General features: G+C 42.5%; 1 protein-coding gene across 2 annotated transcripts in view; it reads right to left on the bottom strand.

Annotated features, from left to right (window-relative positions):
- Positions 1 to 21400, bottom strand: part of GRID2 (glutamate ionotropic receptor delta type subunit 2) — a 763919-nt gene that overhangs the window by 60371 nt on the left and 682148 nt on the right. For both annotated transcript variants that reach the window (XM_054202856.1, XM_054202857.1), the window contains one exon: positions 12904 to 13070. In XM_054202856.1, the coding sequence (XP_054058831.1) occupies positions 12904 to 13070 (167 nt within the window). The remainder of the gene's footprint in view (positions 1 to 12903; positions 13071 to 21400) is intronic.

Raw genomic sequence — 21400 nt, 5'->3', positions numbered from 1 at the left:
CTGACAAATGTATGTCAGAAAAAGACTGCTGTGGCTTTGAAATATTGAAAGTGACTGATAACATAATATGTGAAGCAGAATAAATGCATACAAATGGAAGTTTTCGCTGAGCAGCCAAAGTATGAACCAAATACAGTGTCAGAGCTTTGCACTGAAAGCTCTACGTGCAGGTGGTTACAAAGGCAAATTACGATGCACTTTGCAAAAGTGTTTTATGAATAAAGTGGCAAGCACAGTTTTTCCTTGGCCATATCATCCTTTTTTTCTGCTTGTACTTAGTCATAAAGCAGAATGAAGCCATGTTTAAGTACAAAACCCAGGTCCGGAAAGCCACTTGGTCTTTATAAAAGCTATCAGAGGTATGACAGCTGGCATCAGGGCCCTGCTTTATTTTGGGCTCACCTAACTCGATTGGCACTAATGCAGCAAATAAAACACATTGTGCAAACGAGAGTCCCAAATATATCCAACTGATTTATAGAATCACAGAAGTGCCTAGGTTGGAAGGGACCTTTCAGATCTTCGAGTCCAACCATCAACCTAACACTGACAAAAACCATCACTAAACTGTTCTGTAAGCATTGTATCTAACCGTCTTTTAAATACCTCCAGGGATGGTGACTCAACCGCTTCCCTGGACAGCCTGTTCCAATGCTTAATAACCCTTTCAGTGAAGAAATTTTTCCTAATATACAGTCCAAACCTCCCCTGGTGCAACTTGAAGGCATCTCCTCTTGTCCCGTCGCCTGTTACTTGGGAGAAGAGACCAATCTCCACCTCACTACACCCTCCTTTCAGGTAGCTGTAGAGAGCGATAAGATCTCCCCTCAGCCTCCTTTTCTCCAGGCTAAACAACCCCAGCTCCCTCAGCCGCTCCTTGTAAGACTTGTGCTCTAGACCACTCTCCAGCTTCGTTGCCTTTCTCTGGACTCGATAATTTTCATGTTAGCAAATGCTTCTATCTGTTCTGACCCCTAAAAAAACTACAGAGCCAAGGTGAGTTTTCGGAAGCCAATTCTGAACCAGGCCAATGCTAGGGACTAGGTCTCTGAAATATTTCAGGAGACATTTGGATCTGTCTGGCACAGCCTAGTTAAGCGAACCTGCTGCCTGTGCCTGCATTTTGATGTGGTGCAACCTCAAGCTCCTTGTCGTGTTGGTGCCAGGACAAGCCGCAGCAGCGCGACTTCTCCGCCTAGCTTGGGCAGAGGCTCTGTAAGCCCTGCAGCAGCAGGACAGCTGGATGTGTGCTCCAGGTGCCTACCTGCCCACTGCCCATCACTCAGACTTTTGGGGGATCCAGAATGCGGAGCAGCCCAGCTGGGCCATGTGCTAACTGAAACATACAGCACAGATGTTTTCCAAGGCCACGTATTGTTTACACCATGACAAAAAAAAAATCTTGACACAAGCCTCTCTGCAGATTACTGCCTTGGTTTCCTTGCCATCACCAAGTCTTCTTTGGGATTTGGACGGAGGTCCTTAAGACCTCGTGATACCTCATCCGCAGAGCATTTTTTCCTCAAGGCTACTGAGGCCCCATACATTGAGAGAGTAAATGCTTCCCCACGCCATCTTCTCCTTCCAACTAATCCAGCCCTTTCTAATCACTGCACTCAGACATACTAGTGACCCTGCTGGGGACACTGTCTGACTCCTCCTCCCAGTTTCCACCTGATGGCTCCAAGGAGCAACCTACCCCATGGGCTTGCTCTGCAACACAGCAGAAATCTTCTCTGGGTAGTTTCCTTATGTTTCTCACTTTGCTAAGCTCCCCTCTGCATGGAGCTGAGCAATAACAAAGGCTCCATTTATTCACCCCCCCTAATCACTCACAAGCACCCAGCTCCTCCCTCTCCTCTCACTCCCTCTGTCCCTGCAACCAGCTTTCTTCTTCCTCACATGTTATTTCAGTGAGGGAAGACACCTCTGCTACAAACCCTTCCTTGGCTCTATGTTCTGGAGACTCTTCACCCACTCTTTTTTTTCTTTTCTCTACCTCCAAACTTGACTTGACTCTGAAAAGTCATCAAGCAGGGCTAGCACCTTCCTTTGCCTACTGATGAATCAAGGATGGGTGACAAACAGCAGACAGGTGGTTTATGGCAGGGGAAATCTCTGCAGGCTTGAGGCAGCCCCTGATGTAACAGTTCCATGGACAGAAGCAAAATTCTTAGCTCAGGTATGGATAAATCCCCTCAGCTGTCATATCATCAAGTTCAGTATTTATCAGAGCATATTTCACCTTTGAAAAAAAGCTTTATATTCAGGGAAAAGCCTTTCATTTTTATCTGTAAAGCAGGACCAGCTGAAGACTAGCTTTATGGTCGAGCTAAAGGTTAATTACCTTTTAAGCCAACAAAATGGGTTAGGAAAGATCTATTATTCTCTACTGTTTTGCTACTTTTGCTCATTTTAACTGAAATAGGTTGACCAGTGTTTTGAGCAACTTAGGTCAAGAGGCAAGAACCTTTGGCAGGTAGTGCTGGTATGGGGTAGGTGAGCTAAACCCTTATTTGTGGTTATTACAGTTCTGTCGTCAAGACAGCTGCATGGCTGGATCCTTCCTATTTGCAGCAAAAGCTTTGCACTCGCTTTCCACCCCACTTTAAAGGCAAGGCTGCTGCCCAGCTGAGTTGGAGTGAGTATTTAAACCTGCTCCTCTTGAGAATGATGCACACAAATGTAAGAGAAGCTAGCCAGAAAACAAAAAATGTACTACAGGAAAGTGTGCATTAACTGTAAACCTAATCTCTTCTTTAGGAATTCATAAAAAAGCAAGTTCTTGGAGGGAAGCCACTCACTGAGATTTCTTTTAGCTTTACTATCATCACATTTATAACCAGGCAGTTTCAAATTCTGCAGCCATGTACTTACTCACTCTATAAAACTTTAAAACACATGAACAACTCAGCTTACAAGAAACGTTGCTTCCACATAGTTGGATGAGCAACACTGCTTCCACTGACTGTACTGCACACACATTTCTGGGTAATATCTGGTCTTTTTACACGCCAAGTCTGTGGTGCCTAAGGCTATAGAAGTGGATAGAAAGTAGTAAGAAATAGCTTGCAAAGCGATAATGTACTGGCAATTTAACCCACTACAATTAGACTGTTTTCTTTGGGGTGGTTCGTGGGTAATTGGGGAATTAATACGCATGAACAGCTTACCTGGCTTGCCTTTCTGAAACTTTGAATGCAGTGCCCTTTCTGAAAGTGAGCATTGATTAGGAAAAAGAGAAGGCATCAAACTGTTTTTTTCATGGCACCTCTTTTCCAACATGCAGCAACTCCTTCACCCCGGCATCGTTTGGTTGCAGAGGAGCTTTCCCATGATGAAGCCAGCAGGCAGTTCTCTGATTCTCACAGACCTATGCTGTATGAAGACAAGAAGATCTATATGCCCTTCCCTTTATGATTTTCTTCCTCATGCTTCATCTTAGTGCTGCTACTTCAGGATCCTTTAACTTACCCCAACAATTAATATTATGGTATATTTTTAGGAAGACGTTCTTTACAATGAGGGTGGTGAGACACTGGAACAGGTTGCCCAGAAAGGTGGTGGAGGCCCCAACCCTGGAGGCATTCAAGGCCAGGCTTGATGAGGCTCTAAGCAACCTGGTGGAGTTGAAGATGTCCCTGCTTACTGCAGGGGTGTTGGACTAGATGACCTTTAAAGGTCCCTTCCAATCCAACACATTCTACGATTCTATGATATTTAAAAAGCCCACTAATCTGCCCACTGCCTTTATATGCTTTCATTAATTAATTTTCCATTATATGCATGTTATAAACTTCATAGCTGCTGCAGAATCTTTTAACCCACCTCATCAGTTAATATCACAGCATATTAAAAAGTTGCTAAGGACTGTGTTTCTGTAGGTGTCTCCATCTCTTTCGACTTCTGATCATCAGTCTACTGTGAGACCTGCAAGCACCAGATGCACACCATCGGGAATCAATAAAACCATTTTTCCTGCTCTCACAACGCAATGTGTGGGAGCCACAGCTTCCCTGCAGTCCTACAGCCAGCAGCCCCCACTAGCAAGTGAGATGCGAACAGATAATAAAGCCAGGAAACACTTCTGATGACAGTGCAGGAATCTTCAAAACCTGCAGCTCTGCATTAGGCAGCTAGTGGAGTAGGATGCAACGTCAAATCATCTGGTCCCTGGGGAAAGCTATTAGCAATGTGCTCATCTGGGATTACGGAATACTGTAAGCTTGGATCAGATGGTCGTGGGCTTGGTAGAAAGAACAGAGAATAGTGGTGGGACAAAAGCGGCCTGCTAGGTCTTTATATGAAGTAATGGATGCCTTTTTTAAAAATCAGAATGAAGCTACGTGTTTTCTTATAATCTATTTGAGGTTACAGGTCTTCGGCCTGGATTTGGTGGTCTGGGAGTGAGCCGTGCAGAATGCGACCACCCTGCGGCTCCGCCGGGCAGGCGGCTGGCCGGCTGAGCAGCACTTCCACAAGGTGAGTTTGCCGGCATGAAGGCCAATTGCAGTTTGTCTTGGAGGATTTGGGTCAGGAAAAAGGAAGGTGGATGTGTTTTGAGACCTACGGCCTGATGAAATTCCCTGTTTCACTCCTAAAAGTCTTACGTAGACAGTAAGAAATAAGGATAGAATGTTACTTTGGATGGTCAAGAAATATTACATTGGTATGTTACTACAGGTTTTGGTTTGTGGTTTTTTTTATTTTTTTATTTAGTATCCTTGCTATCTAAGAAACTATCTTGTTATGTGCAACTCTGAAGTTAAGGCTTTTCTTAACAGTGACTATATCTGAATCAATTAAGACCGGACTCTCATGTCAGACAGCTCAGAAATCTGGAGTTATTTTTTTTTTCCCCTCTCACTAATGTAATTTCAGTTATATGAACTTGTGACATGATCTAAGGGCAAGCTCTAAGAATTAAAGTTTCCTATTTAAATTCAGGAGTTTGCTTCAAGTCCAATAGTTTTCCCAATTTGCAAAGTGTTCTAATTTTCTGGAATAATAAAAAAAGGTTCTTTGGAGGGGGATTTAACTAATTTCTCTGCTGTATTATGCGGAATTTTATACAAACAGCTCAGAACAGTATTTCAGTTCTAAGCAAATAACAGAGGCAAACCAAAGTTGAGCTCTTATTAAGGCATCCACCATTCTTCAGGTGATCACTGTATTTAATCATGAAAAATCCAATTAGATCACTTTGGTCAGTCCTCTGAAGGTTTAGGATGTAATCCAAAACTCTTATTTTCCCCATAGGTGGTAAAATACAAATCAGAGACTTAGGGACACTCAAGGGTTTTCATTAAAAAAAGAAAAAAAGGGTACATAGTCCCAAGGACTCAGAAAAAGAAACCGAAGTCTTTAGGAGGGAAGTAATTTTCGTTGCGCTGGAGTCTTTGGACATCAGTGACCTCCAAGACACAGAATGAAAATCTAAGGAGAGAGAATTAATAGCGAAGAGACAGGAAGAACACGTATTTATGATGCAGGGCAGGAACTTTCTAAAACTCAGGATTTTGCTGATGTGATAAAAAGAGGACAAGAGAAAATCCATATCATTTATTTAAAGCATAACCCTAATGATTTACTAAGGGGGAGTCTGAAACGCTACATGATGGCTCTCCTCCTTGCCTCCAAAGTTTTGGACATCTGAAAGCGCATCACTTGCTGCTAGTGAGGTGTCTTTAGGCTTGCCATGGGGAAATCATTACAAGTCTCCATTCCTTTTTTCCCCCAGGACAGAAAGAAGTGACTGGCTTTTCTAGCTGCAACAAAACTTCTTTGTGACTCTTTGTGATTTATGACAAATACAATCTGAGGTTTCTGCGGAAGGTATATGGTAGTTGCACCTTCCATTCGATATGCCATCACGTGGCCCACCTCTCACAGGTGACCACCAGGAGGTACGTGACTGCTGCTTCTTTGTTTGGAACACAGGCACCATTAAGTGTCTGTAAGCTTCTGCTCAGCCGGGGTGAGTGCTGTCCAGGGAAATACAGCTGGTGAGCAACAAGCAAGAGGCCCACGGTGTGGGCTCTGAGGCCAATCTTGTCTTTTTTTCTTTTTATTTATCACTGTTTCCTTTTAAATAAAAGTGAAGTCTTTGGGGCAGAACGCACATGGATGCTCTTGGGATATGAGGAATGCAAAACATAGAATCATAGAATCATTTAGGTTGGAAAAGACCCTTGGGATCATCGAGTCCAACCATCAACCCCACTCTACAAAGTTCTCCCTTACACCACATCCCTTAACACCACATCTAAACGACTCTTAAACACATCCAGGGATGGTGAGTCCACCGCCTCCCTGGGCAGCCTATTCCAGCGTCTGACCACTCTTTCTGTGAAGAATTTTTTCCTAATGTCCAGCCTAAAGCTACCCTGCTGCAGCTTGAACCCATTCCCTCTTGTTCTATCGCTAATTGCCTGTGAGAAGAGACCAGCACCAACCTCTCTACAATGTCCTTTCACGTAGTTGTAGAGAGCGATAAGGTCTCCCCTTAGCCTCCTCTTCCTCAAACTAAACAGTCCCAGCTCCTTCAATCGCTCCTCATAAGATTTATTCTCCAGGCCCTTCACCAGCTTCGTTGCCCTCCTCTGCACTCACTCCAGCACCTCGATATCTCTCTCGTATTGAGGTGCCCAGAACTGGACACAATACTCAAGGTGTGGCCTCACCAGTGCTGAGTACGGGGGGACAATCACCTTGTGGCCTCACCAGTGCTGAGTACAGGGGGACAATCACCTCCCTCCTTCTGCTAGTCACACTATTTCTAATACAAGCCAGAATGGCATTGGCCCTCTTGGCCACCTGGGCACACTGCTGGCTCGTGTTCAGCCGCTTGTCAATTAGAACCCCCAGGTCCTTTTCTGCCAGGCAGCTCTCCAGCCACACTTCCCCAAGCCTGTAGCGATGCATGGGGTTGTTGTGGCCCAAGTGCAGGACCTGGCACTTGGCCTTGTTGAAGCTCATACCGTTAGCATTGGCCCATCGGTCCAACCTATCCAAGTCTCTCTGTAGATCCTCCCTATCCTCATGTAGATCAACACTCCCGCTTAGCTTTGTGTCATCTGCAAACTTGCTGATGACACACTCTATGTCCTTATCAAGGTCATCAATAAAGATGTTAAACAGAAATGGTCCCAACACCAAGCCCTGAGGGACACCACTTGTGACCGGCCGCCAGCTGGATTTAACTCCATTGACCACCACTCTTTGGGACCGCCCATCCAGCCAGTGCTTGATCCAGCAGATCGTATGCTCATCCAGGCCATGAGCTGCCAGTTTTTCCATGAGAATTCTATGGGGGACAGTGTCAAATGCTTTTCGAAAGCCTAGGTAAATGTCCACAGCCTTTCCCTTATCCAGTAATCGGGTCATCTTGTCATAGAAGGAGATCAGGTTCGTCAGGCAGGACCTGCCTTTCATAAACCCATGCTGACTAGGCCTGATCCCCTGCTTTGTCCGTTATATGACTTGTAATGGCACTCAAGATGATCTGCTCCATGACCTCTGTGGCTTGATTTTTTAGCAGTACTGGGTGTTGACAGCTTTTAGTTGCTTAAGTGAAAAGCCAGCCGCTGGCCTCTGATGAGTATGAAATGAATGTTGCCTCTGCCTCTAACACGCTGTGCGTCCAGGGGAGTGTAATGATAGGACGAGGGGTAATGGTTTTAAACTGAAAGAGGGGAGATTGAGATTAGATATTAGGAAGAAATTCTTTACTGTGAGGGTGGTGAGGCACTGGAACAGGTTGCCCAGGGAAGTTGTGAATGCCCCATCCCTGGAAGTGTTCAAGGCCAGACTGGATGGGGCTTTGAGCAACCTGGTCTAGTGGAAGGTGTCTCTGTCCGTGGCAGGTGGTTTGGAACTAGATGATCTTTAAGGTCCTTCCAACCTGAACCATTCTGTGATTCTATGACTGTAGTGCAGAAGAAGAAAGTCAGCCAGCGGAGGAAGGGGGGACCAGGATGCAAGTGATTTGCTGTCATCCTCTCCTCGATCCCCACCAGAAACCAGCCACCAGCGCAGTGCCTGAGCCATTGCTGCTGCTGCACTTTAGGAAGCACAGACATCCTCTGAAATACTCTAAAAAGAGTTTGCAATTATATTTATACCTCCCAGGGGTGCAATGGAAGTTTTAAAGTTTAGGGATGAAAAGACTCCTTAACAGGTGTCAAATTTAGTGTCAGCATACAGTTCCTCATGAAGCAAATGACACATTCTCTTCCAACTCTCCTAGGAAATTTGGCAGTTCCCATTACTAAAGTCGTTGTCATTACCTTGAAAGAAAAATACAGAGAAAGAGAGAGAGAGAGAGAGAGAAAACTGACACGCTGCCTGGAGGCTGCTGGTGCTCAGAAGGTTAAGTCTCAGCGGCATAGAAAAGGGGTCAGCCACCTACCTGAGCACTCCAACTGCCTGCCTAATGGCATGGCCAGACGTGTTTGTTAAGATCTGCCACACGTGAATGAAGTCATCAGGACGCTGTGACAGGTCCAGCATTCAAATGTCACCCAGATTATTTTCTACATTATTCGTGCTACAGCCACACACCTATTTTCAGGATGGACTTGAAGCACCTGTTTTCAGAGACAGCATTAGGCACAGAGCAGTCACGTCGCTGTGTGGGACCCCAGCTGGCCACTTTGTAATCCCAATACAGCAAAAAGCCAATCTCATTCTGCAGTCAGACCACTCATTGCTGCTCATGTCCTTGTTTTGGCCTAGAAGAGATTTTCTGCGTGCAGAAAAGGAAGGTCTCAAAGAGCAGTTTCTTTGCAGAGCTTTCAGTTGGTTACCCTTCTCCTCCACTGAACTGTACCTGCACAAAATGCTTTTTTGAAGGCATATTGATATTGCACTTTAAACGGTATAAATTTTCCCATAAAAAAAAATTTTGTCCAACTTTTCATATAAAAAACATTTTGTCCATCCCCAGAATGTTAGATTTCCTTGAGTCTGGAAAGAATTATCCTGCACAGGGTTTCATCTTCTGTGGTGTGGCTGGAATTAAGTTTTTAAAAGCCCAGCAGATGTGCATGGAGTTTCTAAGTGATTTGCATTTTGCCACACGCTCCACTAATATTTCACTATACCCAAACTTGCATTTGTAAGAATAATTCTGATTCTAAATTGCATCAGATCAAATATGCGGAAGCATTCACTCTTCTCTCTAAAGGGTATAGGCCTCATCTTACACCTGTAAAATTATGAACACAATATGAACCCATGCAAGCAAGCGTACCTCAATGGCAGTCCATCCCCATATGATACTTCCTTAATTGCATCAACTTAAAATCAAGTATATATTGAACTTTTTGTGCTAATTTAGCCATAGCTGTAGCCGCAGCCACCTTCACTTTCTGGTTCCTTTGTAACTGGAGGCTCATTCCGCACTGGTGGGACCGCATCCTGTGCAAACACAGGGGCACTAACTGGTAGCAGCAGTTTGAGGCTGGGAGCAGCGCGGCTGTCGGTACCGGCCCCGTGCCATGTGTGGGGCATTGCGGCTCCTCCGCCTCTTCGGTGCGGTGGGTATCAGATAACCCGGGGGTCATCAGCTGCGGTCCCACATCCCAAACGCAGGTACATGGCCACTAGGACCACCACCGCGGCTTTGTTTCTCACAATGTTCTCAGATGTTTCAGGCTGCTTTTTAGCACCTCACAAACTACCTGTGGTACGCCACCATGATCACTTACGGTAGAAAATGACATCAGAGCACTTAATTTTTGCAAGGCCCCAGCTGTGTTTTGCGGGCACCTCAGCATTTCAAACTGATCACAGGTTTAATGACTTTCTTAAGTAGCCTGATGGGTAAACTCCAGTAGAGACTGGAATACTTCACAGAGCAGGTGAATATCCTTGCAGTCCCCAAAGGCCACAGTGTTCTGCATGTGTTAATCCCCTGGAGAACAACACAACAGACATCCCGGAGTGGTTTCGGAAATCCCAAATGCCTAAACTTTACCACAGTGCTATCTTGACTGCAATTCATGCCCTGTAGCATTGGAGAGAGGTGTGGGTGTTTACACCCCTCTGCCTCTTTTCCTGTTTCTCTGGAAATTGCCTGAATGTTCAGAAAAGGTAATGAAAAGCCTTAAACTCATGCCTGTGCTTCCTGCACTGAGACCAAAATCTCCTGTAAGTTTGCCAGACCTTTTACAGCTGCACCCTAGGGATTTAACACTGAGCAGTTTATGGGTTTATATGAAATTTCATAAAAGAGAAGCCCTGTCTTTTCACATAAATATATTTATTTGGGGAAAGATCAAGAACTGCCAATATATTTCAAACCAGTTCCCCACTGCATTAAAGAATGTGAAATATTCATGTGAACATTTGCTAATCCTATCCAGTGAAATCTATTTCCCTCTCTATTTAACATGCAGGCTACAGCAGCTGAAGGTTGCTCAGCCTTTTCATTAGGAAGAAAAGTAAGGATGATTTGTGAAAACCACATGGAAGTAATCATAAGGAACAGTACTGAAGGGCTTTAGAACAAAACCTTGTAAGCTACCTTGTAAGCATGCTTTCTCTTTCATGTGTTTGTTTCTTATATGGTATTTCATAGCTTCAAACTGTAAATTTATATTTACAGACATAATCAGAAGCGCAATATAATATGCTTTCATAATGCAGAAATAAAAATCTAAGGGGCAGCACACACATTTTCAGATTATATATCTCAGGCCCTCTGAATTCTCCAGTAGGGAGCACCACTCCCAGCAATTCCAATTTCTCTGTTCAACCATTACTCTTGATACTGTAACGAGTTACTTTCCCATCAGGCTAGGTTTTGCGTATTCATCCAGACCCTCCTGTGGCCCAGTGTCTCACAAATAATCCCTTTCTTCATGTACCTGAACTCTGTTAACTATAGCAGGAAATGGAAAATGAGGAAATCTGAGCGCCTATGATCCCTGACTCCACCAGGGAAAAACATCTGACCTTGGGAATTCATTGAAGTCTCCTTATGCTATAGATTCCCTAAGCATTAAATGTAAACGGCATTTACTTTCCACTGAGAGATGCAAATATTTAAATATTGCTTCGAAGATCTTCAGATAAGAAGAGCTATATATGTGCAAATTTTTATGCTTCTTTCTGCTTTCCTGCACCTTCAAGATATGATAATACACTGAAATGCTGAAATTTTGTTCCGAAATAAGATTGTACTTGGAAATGTCAGGCCTGCACAGACCAATGATCCAGAAGTTGCTAAAGGCAGTGTATCAAAAGATGTAACCTAGCCTCGCCAGGTACTGAATACTGTGACGAAGAAGATAATCACTTACCAGAACCAGCCGTGACCATTTCCCCCGTGTACTGAGAACTACAAGTATATAAATGATGTCAGAAACAGTCCCTAAGGGGCGGTTTGGATACATCCACCTTGACTTGGAGGGTGGTGGTGGCAGGGATGAAGGATGCTCGGCTGTGCGGGCATGAGCCATGCCATGCCATGCCACTTGGCAGGTTCACTGCATTAAGTAATAAAGACACAGACTACGACACTCCCCTATGTCTTCAAGTTTTTGTACTTAAGCCTGCCTGGGTAATGCTCTGAAGGGGATGACTTAACACCTTGACTAGCACCTGAGATCTCTAACAGCTGGAAGTGTTTCTTAGAAAGATGACAGCAAGAAGTTTTGCTCCTTTGTTTTGCAAGGAGACCCCGAACACTACAGAGGCAGAGATTTTTAGCAGAGCCAGCCTGGTCATGGCTGGAATATTAAAGTATTAAAGCATTCAGTGAATAGTTGTCTACAACACTAATTGTAATGCATAAACCAAATATATACTTCCTTGAAATTAAATTTTTCATTGATCCTGCGAACTTCTGTGTTATGCGACTGCTGTATTAGCACAAAATTCAGACAAATTGCTCCCAACATAGGAGAGATTTCAAAGAATTCAAGCCTTCTCTGTGCATGCAGTGTATGTGAGCAGATAGTGATTCCTCTGAATCTGCATATTGTTACTTATTGGTACTTTTTACCCCTACCTCATTCTATGGACTGAAGACAAAGGCGCTAGCCTGAACGAAGCTTATTTGTACGACGTAATTGTTCACGTTCATTATAGCAACCACACAAAAGAAATCCCATCACAGCAACTGTAAAATTTTGTTACATGCATCTAACACAAACCATTAGAATCTGGGTTGAGAGAATAGGTTCAGAATGGAAAAGGATCATGAGATTAGCCCACATCTTCTAAAAGCTGGACAGCAGATACAATACTTTTTAATGTTTGGTTATTTTTCATATTTCACACACATCCTGATTTAGGAATGAATACTAGAGTGAGGCACAAACACTGCAAAGGCACAATACATACAATTAATTTAGTATTTTTGATCTTAGTAGAAAAACAGTGCCAGAGGCATCTCTAAAGATCTCACTTTTGTAGCCCAAGAGATTGATTAGTATTGGGATAAGCATCTAAGCTTTTGGGTACTGATAGGGGTCTCTTCGCTGAAACATCAAATGTTCTTGTTTGTCCCCTTCATTTTTCCCATTAGTGTCCAAGTTGACCTTTTTCTCTTTAAGAAAAGGCTCCTGTAACAGGAAGGGTTGAGTTACGCTGTCCCTCTATAAAAATGAATCAATCCTTTCCTCATTTTCCTGCTAATGATGTTCAGCCTAGCTCATTAACGTTTTCCAGAAGAAACAAGAACAATTCAAATAAGAGCAACACGAAGTATATTTAATGCAGTTTCTAGAAAAGTGAATAATCCTATGTCTCCGAGGAAATGAATGCCTATGTAAGAAATGAAGTGGATTGCAAGCACAAGACGTTTTCCCTTCACAGAAAATTAAATGAAAAGAGGGGTCCAGAGCTGAGAGACACCTTCCCTTAGGACCTGCTTCTCCTTCTCCAAACCCTTACCTTTGTGAGAAAACGTCTCGGTAGGGGCTGCCGTGCTGCAGTGCGATCCCGTATCCTCTGTCCGCAACAGTGTTCCCGATCGTGTAAAACGAGCAGTCTGCGTCGTTGATGGCCACGTACTCCAGTACCGCTGCGTCCCATACAAAGGCGTAGTTCCCGTATTTCACCTGCGGTAAACATGGCAAGTGCTCAGACTAAGGACTGTCAAGTCTAAAGGGAGGTCAGTGCACCCGAACACATGGCAGTTTCAGCACAGCCTGTTCTTTAAAGAAAGCAAAGTTTGAGTGCCCAACAGCTCTCGGCAAAAAAAGCACGCTGTGACTGATGCCACACTGTGCTTTGGCTGAGCACCTCAGCAGAAACGGAAGAAACGTGGTCTGAGAACAACATGCCATCAGTGAAACAGTGCTGTGCAGGCAGGAAACCTGTTCCTCTTCACGGGACAAAGGAAACATCGGGCTCCCTCCATCAATGCTAAATTCCACCCCAAATCCCCCACTAATTTTTTTCTTTGAGCCGTAAAAACAACCCTTTAGAGGGAACGTAGTCACACTGGGAGAAGCGTGGGAGGGTAGGCATGGCTATCCAGATGGAAGACCAGTGTTCAAGATGGTCCACGTTTTAGTCATGCTTCAGGTTGCCGTAGACATCACGAACACCCATTGGTCTTCTGTGCATGATTGTGGGCAAGATCACGCCAACTAGATTTTTTGGGATTACTTTTCTCAGCATGAAGCATTTTCATGTATCTTCAAAGACTTTTGTGCAGCAAGATCGTGTAAGCCATTTTAACTGTTTGACTAAGATAAATCCAAAAACAACTCATTATCTTGAAAAGCTTTTAAAGTAACATTTTGAAGTAACATTTGAAACAAATGCAATTTTTTCTTTTCATTTAAATACATGTGAAGTATACAAAATTTCAGCGTTTATTCAGAAGCAAGCTTTTAAAAACAGAAATTCAGTCAAGCAAATCCTTCCTTATTTCAGTGAATTTCCACTTTCCAGTCAAATAATATTTTTCTGAAAAAAAAACGTAAAAAATAAATCACTAGCTGCTCTACCAGATCTTTTACCAGTTTTCTGTTTTGTTGGTCTCTATGTCAGACTTGAAGAATCACATTGCTTTTTTCCTGACCCCGTGCTTGGCTTCACTCAGTGCTTTTCCTATGCCATATTAGCCAACTAAGCTGTAAAACTAGGCTGAACCCATTGACTTCGTACATCTAATGGGAATAAATATGTGACAGCTAAGTGAAAAGTAAACAAAACACAAAAAGGCCATCTGGGGCCAGGCAATCCAGAGAGAATTCAAAACCAAGTCAGCATATCAAAATAAGCAATGTCAGTACATCATTTAGATTAGGCTTTGACAATGTAGATTATGTTTTTAAAGACTGTTTACATATAAAAGCTACTGAAGCAAGCCACACCGGCTGCTTGCTCACAAGATGTAGAGCACAAGGAACATTTGCATTTGGGACACATTCCTTTTCATGCATAATCAATCTGAATTAGACACTGCAGGCCTGGAAAGGGAATACTTCCTATTTCCATTTGTAGGTGCAGCACAGGGAGGTTTTGTGCAGATTTTGGAGTGGAAAGGGAGCCATATTGTCTGTGGCCTCAGAATGACTGGCAGGAGAAAAAAAAAAAAATATCTATTTTCAAAATTCACGCACACACAAGTGCAGGACTGGATCAGTTTTAAACTTCAGGTTCTGAAAATGGTCAATAATGTTTTTTGTTTTTTTACCTTCCAGTGGAGGTTTAGGTCTATCTCAATGGCCAAGGAATAAGGGCTAGAAGTGAACTCACTGCTAACAAACAATACAACTTGTATGCTTGTCTTACAGGCACTGCAGTTCACACAGCTCTTCCGAGCTTGGGTTTGTACCAGGACACTTATTCTGATCTTCCTACAGGCGCCACTTGGCTAAGAAATAGATAGAATGACTGAGAAAAAAGCCCTTCCTAGGAGCATTTAAAAGGTTAATGACTCAGCCTGAAAAAGAATCATGATGTGCAGGCAGCAAGGGAGGGAAATAGGAGACAAGATCAGAAGGGGGGAAATGAATCTTGAAAAGGATCAGATGGACTTTCCAAACAAAGGAATTAAGGAAAAGTGGGGTTCGAAAAGACGAGTAATTTTACATGCGGGGAGATAACTTTTGAGGTGATGGCAAGAGTAAGAGGGTTGTGTTTTGACACCCGCTTTTGTCCTAACCCACCCTTTTAACGTCCTAGTGCATTGAATTCACCTAAGTGCTTGTAAAGAGACTTATCACAGCTGCTCAGCTGGTCAGGAAAAATTCTCTTGATTTGGCTGCCTTGCTGTAGAACAACTCACAGTGAGAATATATAAAAGTGGTAAAAGCACTTACTGTCAATAATATCTGTGATGAAGTGGTATATATAAGATCCTTAGAGCAGACCTGATAATATCACAGTTCAGGTTCCCACCAAGATATTACTTTTCATAGATAAGATCACAGTGAGCCTCAGTTAAAGCGCACAGGGCAGGAAAGAGATTGGAGAGCCAGAAGGGATCATCCCAGCCATCTACCTTCAACACATGATTGTTCCATGCAATAAAATACACCCTTTTTAGCATTTTTGTCCTATCCATTTCCAAATCTAGGGAATTCAAATCCCTGGAGTGAACTTAAGTTGCAATTGTCATGCTTGCAATCACTTTCTTTATGGAACTACTCCCCAGCCTGACAGTTTTCACTGCTATTCAACATATTTATTTTTACTACTTTTTTTTTTTTTTTAAATAACTTTCTTATGTCATTCCTAGTTATTTTTCCTTTTGCAGTTCTAAATACTCTCACTTTGTGGCTGACACCTTTCAATTATTGATGAACCTTTCTGTTACTTAGCTGAGCTGGATATAGCTTGCTTTAATCTTTTCTTGCAAGGCCATCGGTTCAGTCCTCCCATTAGCAGTGACACTAGGTTTGAATTGTCTCCAATTCTTAATTTTTATATATGAGAAAACCACCTGTCTTGCTAAGGGAGAATCAGTTATTCCCTTTCTAGCATACCCTTCTTCTGAGATTCATAGTCTAAACCGTCTGCTTATGGATCTTTCGCACAGCTCAAGACTGGTTTTAGCCTGAAGATCTAAGAACAGAATTTTGCTAGAGTACAGCATTATCTGGAGCACTGCTGATATTTTACAGATTTGCACCTACAAATAAGAGGTAGCTATATTATGAAAAGGGAGGATGATACTCTCTGTGAAAGGAGAAGGGAATTTCAGAACAAAACATCAAACAAAACCTATCTCCTTCTCTCTCTTCCTCCTACTAAGAGAAGCACATATCTTGTAGCTTTCCAATAGCTATGCTGAAGACTTCCACTTTGTGCCTCAAAATGAACAGCAAAAATTCCAGCTCTGCATTGTGACAAAAAGTTGAGGAGCTGACAGTTAGTCAATTACGGGGGGTAAATGAAAGCAAAATTTCCTTGGAAAAAGAAACGGTTCGTTGTAACACATGTAACTCTACTCGCAGAAGATCAGCATCCCTGATTCTACATTTCCACATCATTATATCGGCATTTTGTGGTGAGATAATAATGTTTCAGAAGGGTGGCAAATCTGAATGCTGTTCACACACGACCGCGCAGCCCAGGATGGCCAGGGAGGCGTTCGTAGGAGGGCAGCGCATTATCATTCAGCAGCAACCCCAGCTTTCCAGTCTGCCGGGGCAAGACTGAACTGACACTTCAGTCTCCTTCCCCATGACATCCCGCCTGTCAGGATGGCAGAGGCTAAAAAGAATTTTGGAGTATCTGATGACTATTGCCATGGGGGGAAAAAAAAAAAAAAAATTACGGGCAAAATTGAATCTGTTAGTTGTTCATCAGGGTATTTTGAACTCATGCGCTACACTGGTCATTAAGTGAAACTGGGAGGTATGGTACCAGACAGAAATGCTTGAGTTCACTTCACTGTTTTGTGAGCAATTCCAAAGGAGTTACGGTAAAAAGAGTTGTTACACAGAATAGGGGCCATTAGCACATAGATGGTAAAACTATTTCTATAAGGCTATTATATTTCTATTTTCTATCACTGCACATTTACGAGATTTTTATTTGCCCAAGCCTTGCCTGTAGATATCAGTTAAAATTTATCTCTGATGACTCCACCGAAACCCAGTTGAGTTATACGAGGAAAGCATTTAAAGCCATTACATTGTTTCATATGCACATATTTTACACCAACAAGGACGTGGATAGTATTTCTTCTTACAGCTAACTCGTTCATGCAGAGTAGGCTGAATAATGTATTTATGTACAACTCCAGCATTCTAAAAACACATTTCTGGGTCTAGAAAATTATAAATTTCAGAAGCAAACAACAACCAGCTACTGCGATTTTTCATACTTGAGTTCTTGGACAATAGCTTCCCTGTATTTTAAATTCCTCTTTAAAAGAAATACAAAGAATCCTCATGAAAGAAAAAATATACACAATAGGGTACAGGTTAAACAGAACTGGTAGCTATTTTTCCTGCAGACCTCTTTTAAATATTTCATCATGCATAAAATGTGTTACCAGTTATAAAAGCAGCACAGTTTTTAAGGCCAGGGAAATCTTAAGTTTCAACTGATTAAAACGATACTAATTTTCTGGAAGAAAATCTGAAAATTATTAAGATACTGCTGATGAAGCACATTTTTCCGAGTGTCGTGTTCCTACATCCCGGTGACAGTGGTGATGGCTTTTTCTACTCATTTCTATTACGAGTCAGGCACCACCCTGCCCTTTCGACTGCTGTGCACCCTTCCCTGCCTACGAGGTTGTCAGTTGTATTTTAGCCAAAAAACCATGAGCAGAAACAGACCCTTCCGCAGCGCAGCAGCGGCAGCTCCATCTCTCACCTAGAAACAATCAAGGACACTGATCAGCCACTTGCTCCATACAGCGCTTAGAGGGTCACGTTCTCCAGTATGGACCATTCCACTGCACTGATTACACAGGGGAAAAAACACCATTCGATGCTGCTAGCCCCATGCTTATCACAGCGGACCCGAGACTTTAGCATATATAAATATAGAAATAAAATTTTTTGACATAATCTTTGCATATTTAGCAAGCATGCAGCAGCTGCAGAGGGCTATACTCCATTCTACAAAACAGCCTCACCAAGGCTGCTATTACATGAGCAGAAGGAATAAAAATGAACAAAAATCTGCAAATATAGGAGTGAGAGCTAATATACATAATGTGGATATTGTGCTCCAAAATGGAAAAAAAGGCAAAGATCAAATTTGTGGTGGAAGTTTAAAGCTAGCTTTTCTTGTTGTCAAACAGCTTGATGGCATTCACAACAGAGGCTTTTTTTTTCAGCAGAAGGGACTGGATCTCCAATAACCCTCTTGCAAGAGGGCAATGAAGTTGCTGTTTATCAGACTGATGCAGAAGTCAGATCTTCTGCCTTCAGAAAAATTCCTGTTTGCTAATTTGTTTCCCTCTAGGGACAAAGGTTTCAAGTCTTGATTTTATTCACAAAGGGCACAATTCTGGCTAACTTCTTTTTGGATCCCAGTGAAACAAAATCTCACGTTTCAGCTTTGTTGAATAAAACTAAACCCACTAATTTAGAGTTCTCTCTAAAGTAAACTTTCTGTGGTTCTGAAGTACAATTTTGGAGCTTATTGCCTCACACTCCCTTGCAGGCCAGCACGTGTAGCTGATCTCCATCACTTAAGAATGAAATGCAGTAACACAACTGGGGAGGCAGAATATGAACCTGTCCAACAGCTCTCTGCTTATATACATAAAAATCTACTCAGTCATCAAGGCAAACTGCAAATTTAATAATAATAATGACAATAATAACAATAACAAGAAGAACAGCCACCACCCTTTAGGATGTCATTTTGCAGGGTCTATAGAAAGCTATTTAAATTCACGGGGCACTATTTGACAAACACTGAAACTCATTCTTCGTACTTATTCAAACAGAAAAGTGCAGAATCACTTCTAAAAGCATTATTGAGGTAGTGCTCAGGAGTGAACAGCAGCAGGAAATGAAACACTGGGGAGCTCAGGGGAAGAAAGAAGAGGTTAGAAATCCCAGCCTCATCTCCTCTTCAGCGTGAAGTTTATCTTTCTTTACATTCTCATATCAGCTTCAATGGCATGTCTATTTGCTCCAGATAAAACTTCATCAGGAAAAGCATTAATTCCTCATATGCAACCTGCCACCAACTTCTTGAGAAAAACCTCATGATCATCCGTTCACTTGTTATGCTGGGCAGGCCTTGAATAATTCATCTGGAATTAGAAGAATTACTCAGGTATGAGAGCGCTGTAATGAGAGGGCATTTCTGTGTCAAAATTTTTCCAGCGCTCAGTGCATTCACGTTTTGCCATTGTAATTAAACACACCTTGTAAGTTACAAGAAAGAAAATATCAAGCAGAGCAAAACAGAGCAGAGGCCAACACAAAGGAGCAATTTCTGAGGGCAGTGGGAGAACGGAGCCAGCTGCTTCTCCAGGTAGTCACAGCAAAGCGCTAAAAAGGCAGCAGATCACGCTGGTCGCTGACGTGCAGCTGAACCACAAGTTCATTAAAGCTAAACATTAATTTCAAGTGGAAGAGGAAAAGGAGAAAAAAACAACAGAAAAAAAAAGAAATTTCAGCAAAGCAGACCTTTGAGGTAAGGAACCAATTTTTTTTCTGTCAGCTTCTCATTTATTTTATGACAACTTAGTGCTGCAGATACTAATGGAGACTATTTTCTGGGTATCACCGGTGAAGGTCAAATATAGAAATGATATGAAAGCACTTCAGGTTCCTCAAAAACTTAGATCTGTGGTAGCCAAGTGGCAGTCTCAATAATGAGGCAAATTTAAACCAAATGGCATTAAAGTGACTCCCCCCCTTCTGATAAATTTGTATTTCTATGGCAACTAATTCCCAATATAAGAACATTTAAATGAAAAAACATACATAGACCAATCCTGTTAATTTCGGTGAAAAAGTAAAATTCTGTGGATTGAAGTATCATGAAGAAGATAAACCCAGGTGAATTTAGAGAAGCAGCATCCCTCTTTAAATTAAATCAATCCAGCACGGTACTAACTGAAGGGTTCCTGTCCCCATTCTTTAGAATAAAGGCAGAGTCAATCTAACAGCAATTTTCGGGCAGCATTCCTTATTCAAAGAAATACTTATTGAATACCAACTGCAAGGATAGAAAAATCATCAAAAGTAAAAAACCTACTCATCAAAAGCATTCATCATCTGAAAAAGAACTTCCACCACAAGAAAATTCTTTGCAAAACTACCAATGTTACTGAAAAATCCTCCAGTAAAAGCTCATTTGAAACAATACAGTTTCATTTTAGAAACTTATTGTAAAGAAACTGACTTAAATTTCAGCTTTTATATTCGTTGTACAAGAACTTTTACCTTTTACCGCTTTCATTGTGGTAATAGGATTCAGGATGTCCCACTACTCACACAAAAGAAGTTAACTATCTTCTTTTGAATCATTTTATCTTCTCTTTTTGATGAGCAACTCCTGCCCAGGTTTGGATGAAGCCATCTTGGCACTGCAAATATAGACACAGTATCTTGAAGCTCCAAAACAAAAGCTGACCAGCCCTCTGAAATTACATTGCCCCATGATTCAGAGTGTTTCCCCTCATTTTGGTACTGCCAGAGAGAAGAAGCACTAAATTCTGGCAACCTGCACTGCACCTGACAAGCTTGGGCTGGGGCAGGAAGGAACAGCTTCGGACTGTAAAGCTCAGTGCTTCCACACCAGTTTGCTTTCCTATAGACCTTGGTGGTCTCGAAAGCTTTTTCTTCCTCTGAAAAAACTGCATGAAACCCTCAATCTTATTCTCTCGCAGTGAATCTTCCCCTTTAGCGCAGCGGTTCACGTGGCTGTGGAGAGAAGCAGACTGAGATTTGTCCCAGCCCCTTAAGGTTTCTACTTTTCAGCGATACCTGGCATCCCCCTTTCCTGAGAGTTCAATAAGGGCTACCACGGGGTGTCTCTAACTAAGGATTTCTTTCAGGCTATAAGTTCAGGCTGCTGAAGACCGGCGCCACAGAGGCTTTCCAGTAAAGCACTCCAGAAAACCTCCACAGAGAAACTTCTACCCTGTGGTATTTCCAGCTAAAGCAAGCATTTAAAGCCCAATCTGGTCTCCTGCAGGCGGGTCAGTCTCTTCTGACCACGTGGCCCAGATAGCGGATGCTGCACAAAGAAATGTTCCTGTATCCCCAGGTCAGCGCGTCGTTAAGAGCCATTATTACTCTAACATGTGGGTTCCTAATGCCACCACACCGCCTCTTGTCGCTGGCTTGTCAGGTCTTTGGAGACCCTGCATTTTAATTCTTGTGAGAAGGTAGTTTGAACCCACAGGAAAGGAAAACATTCCAGATCTGAGCTAAGAAGGTTTTTTCTTTCTTTTGCAGTTTGGAACCCATGGAAAATATTGGGAGCTGTGAGAGGAGGAAGACCA

Source organism: Rissa tridactyla, chromosome 5 (assembly GCF_028500815.1).
Source record: "Rissa tridactyla isolate bRisTri1 chromosome 5, bRisTri1.patW.cur.20221130, whole genome shotgun sequence".
Taxonomy (NCBI): domain Eukaryota; kingdom Metazoa; phylum Chordata; class Aves; order Charadriiformes; family Laridae; genus Rissa; species Rissa tridactyla.
The sequence above is the reverse complement of the archived record's forward strand: the minus strand, read 5'-3'. Positions and strand labels throughout refer to the sequence as shown.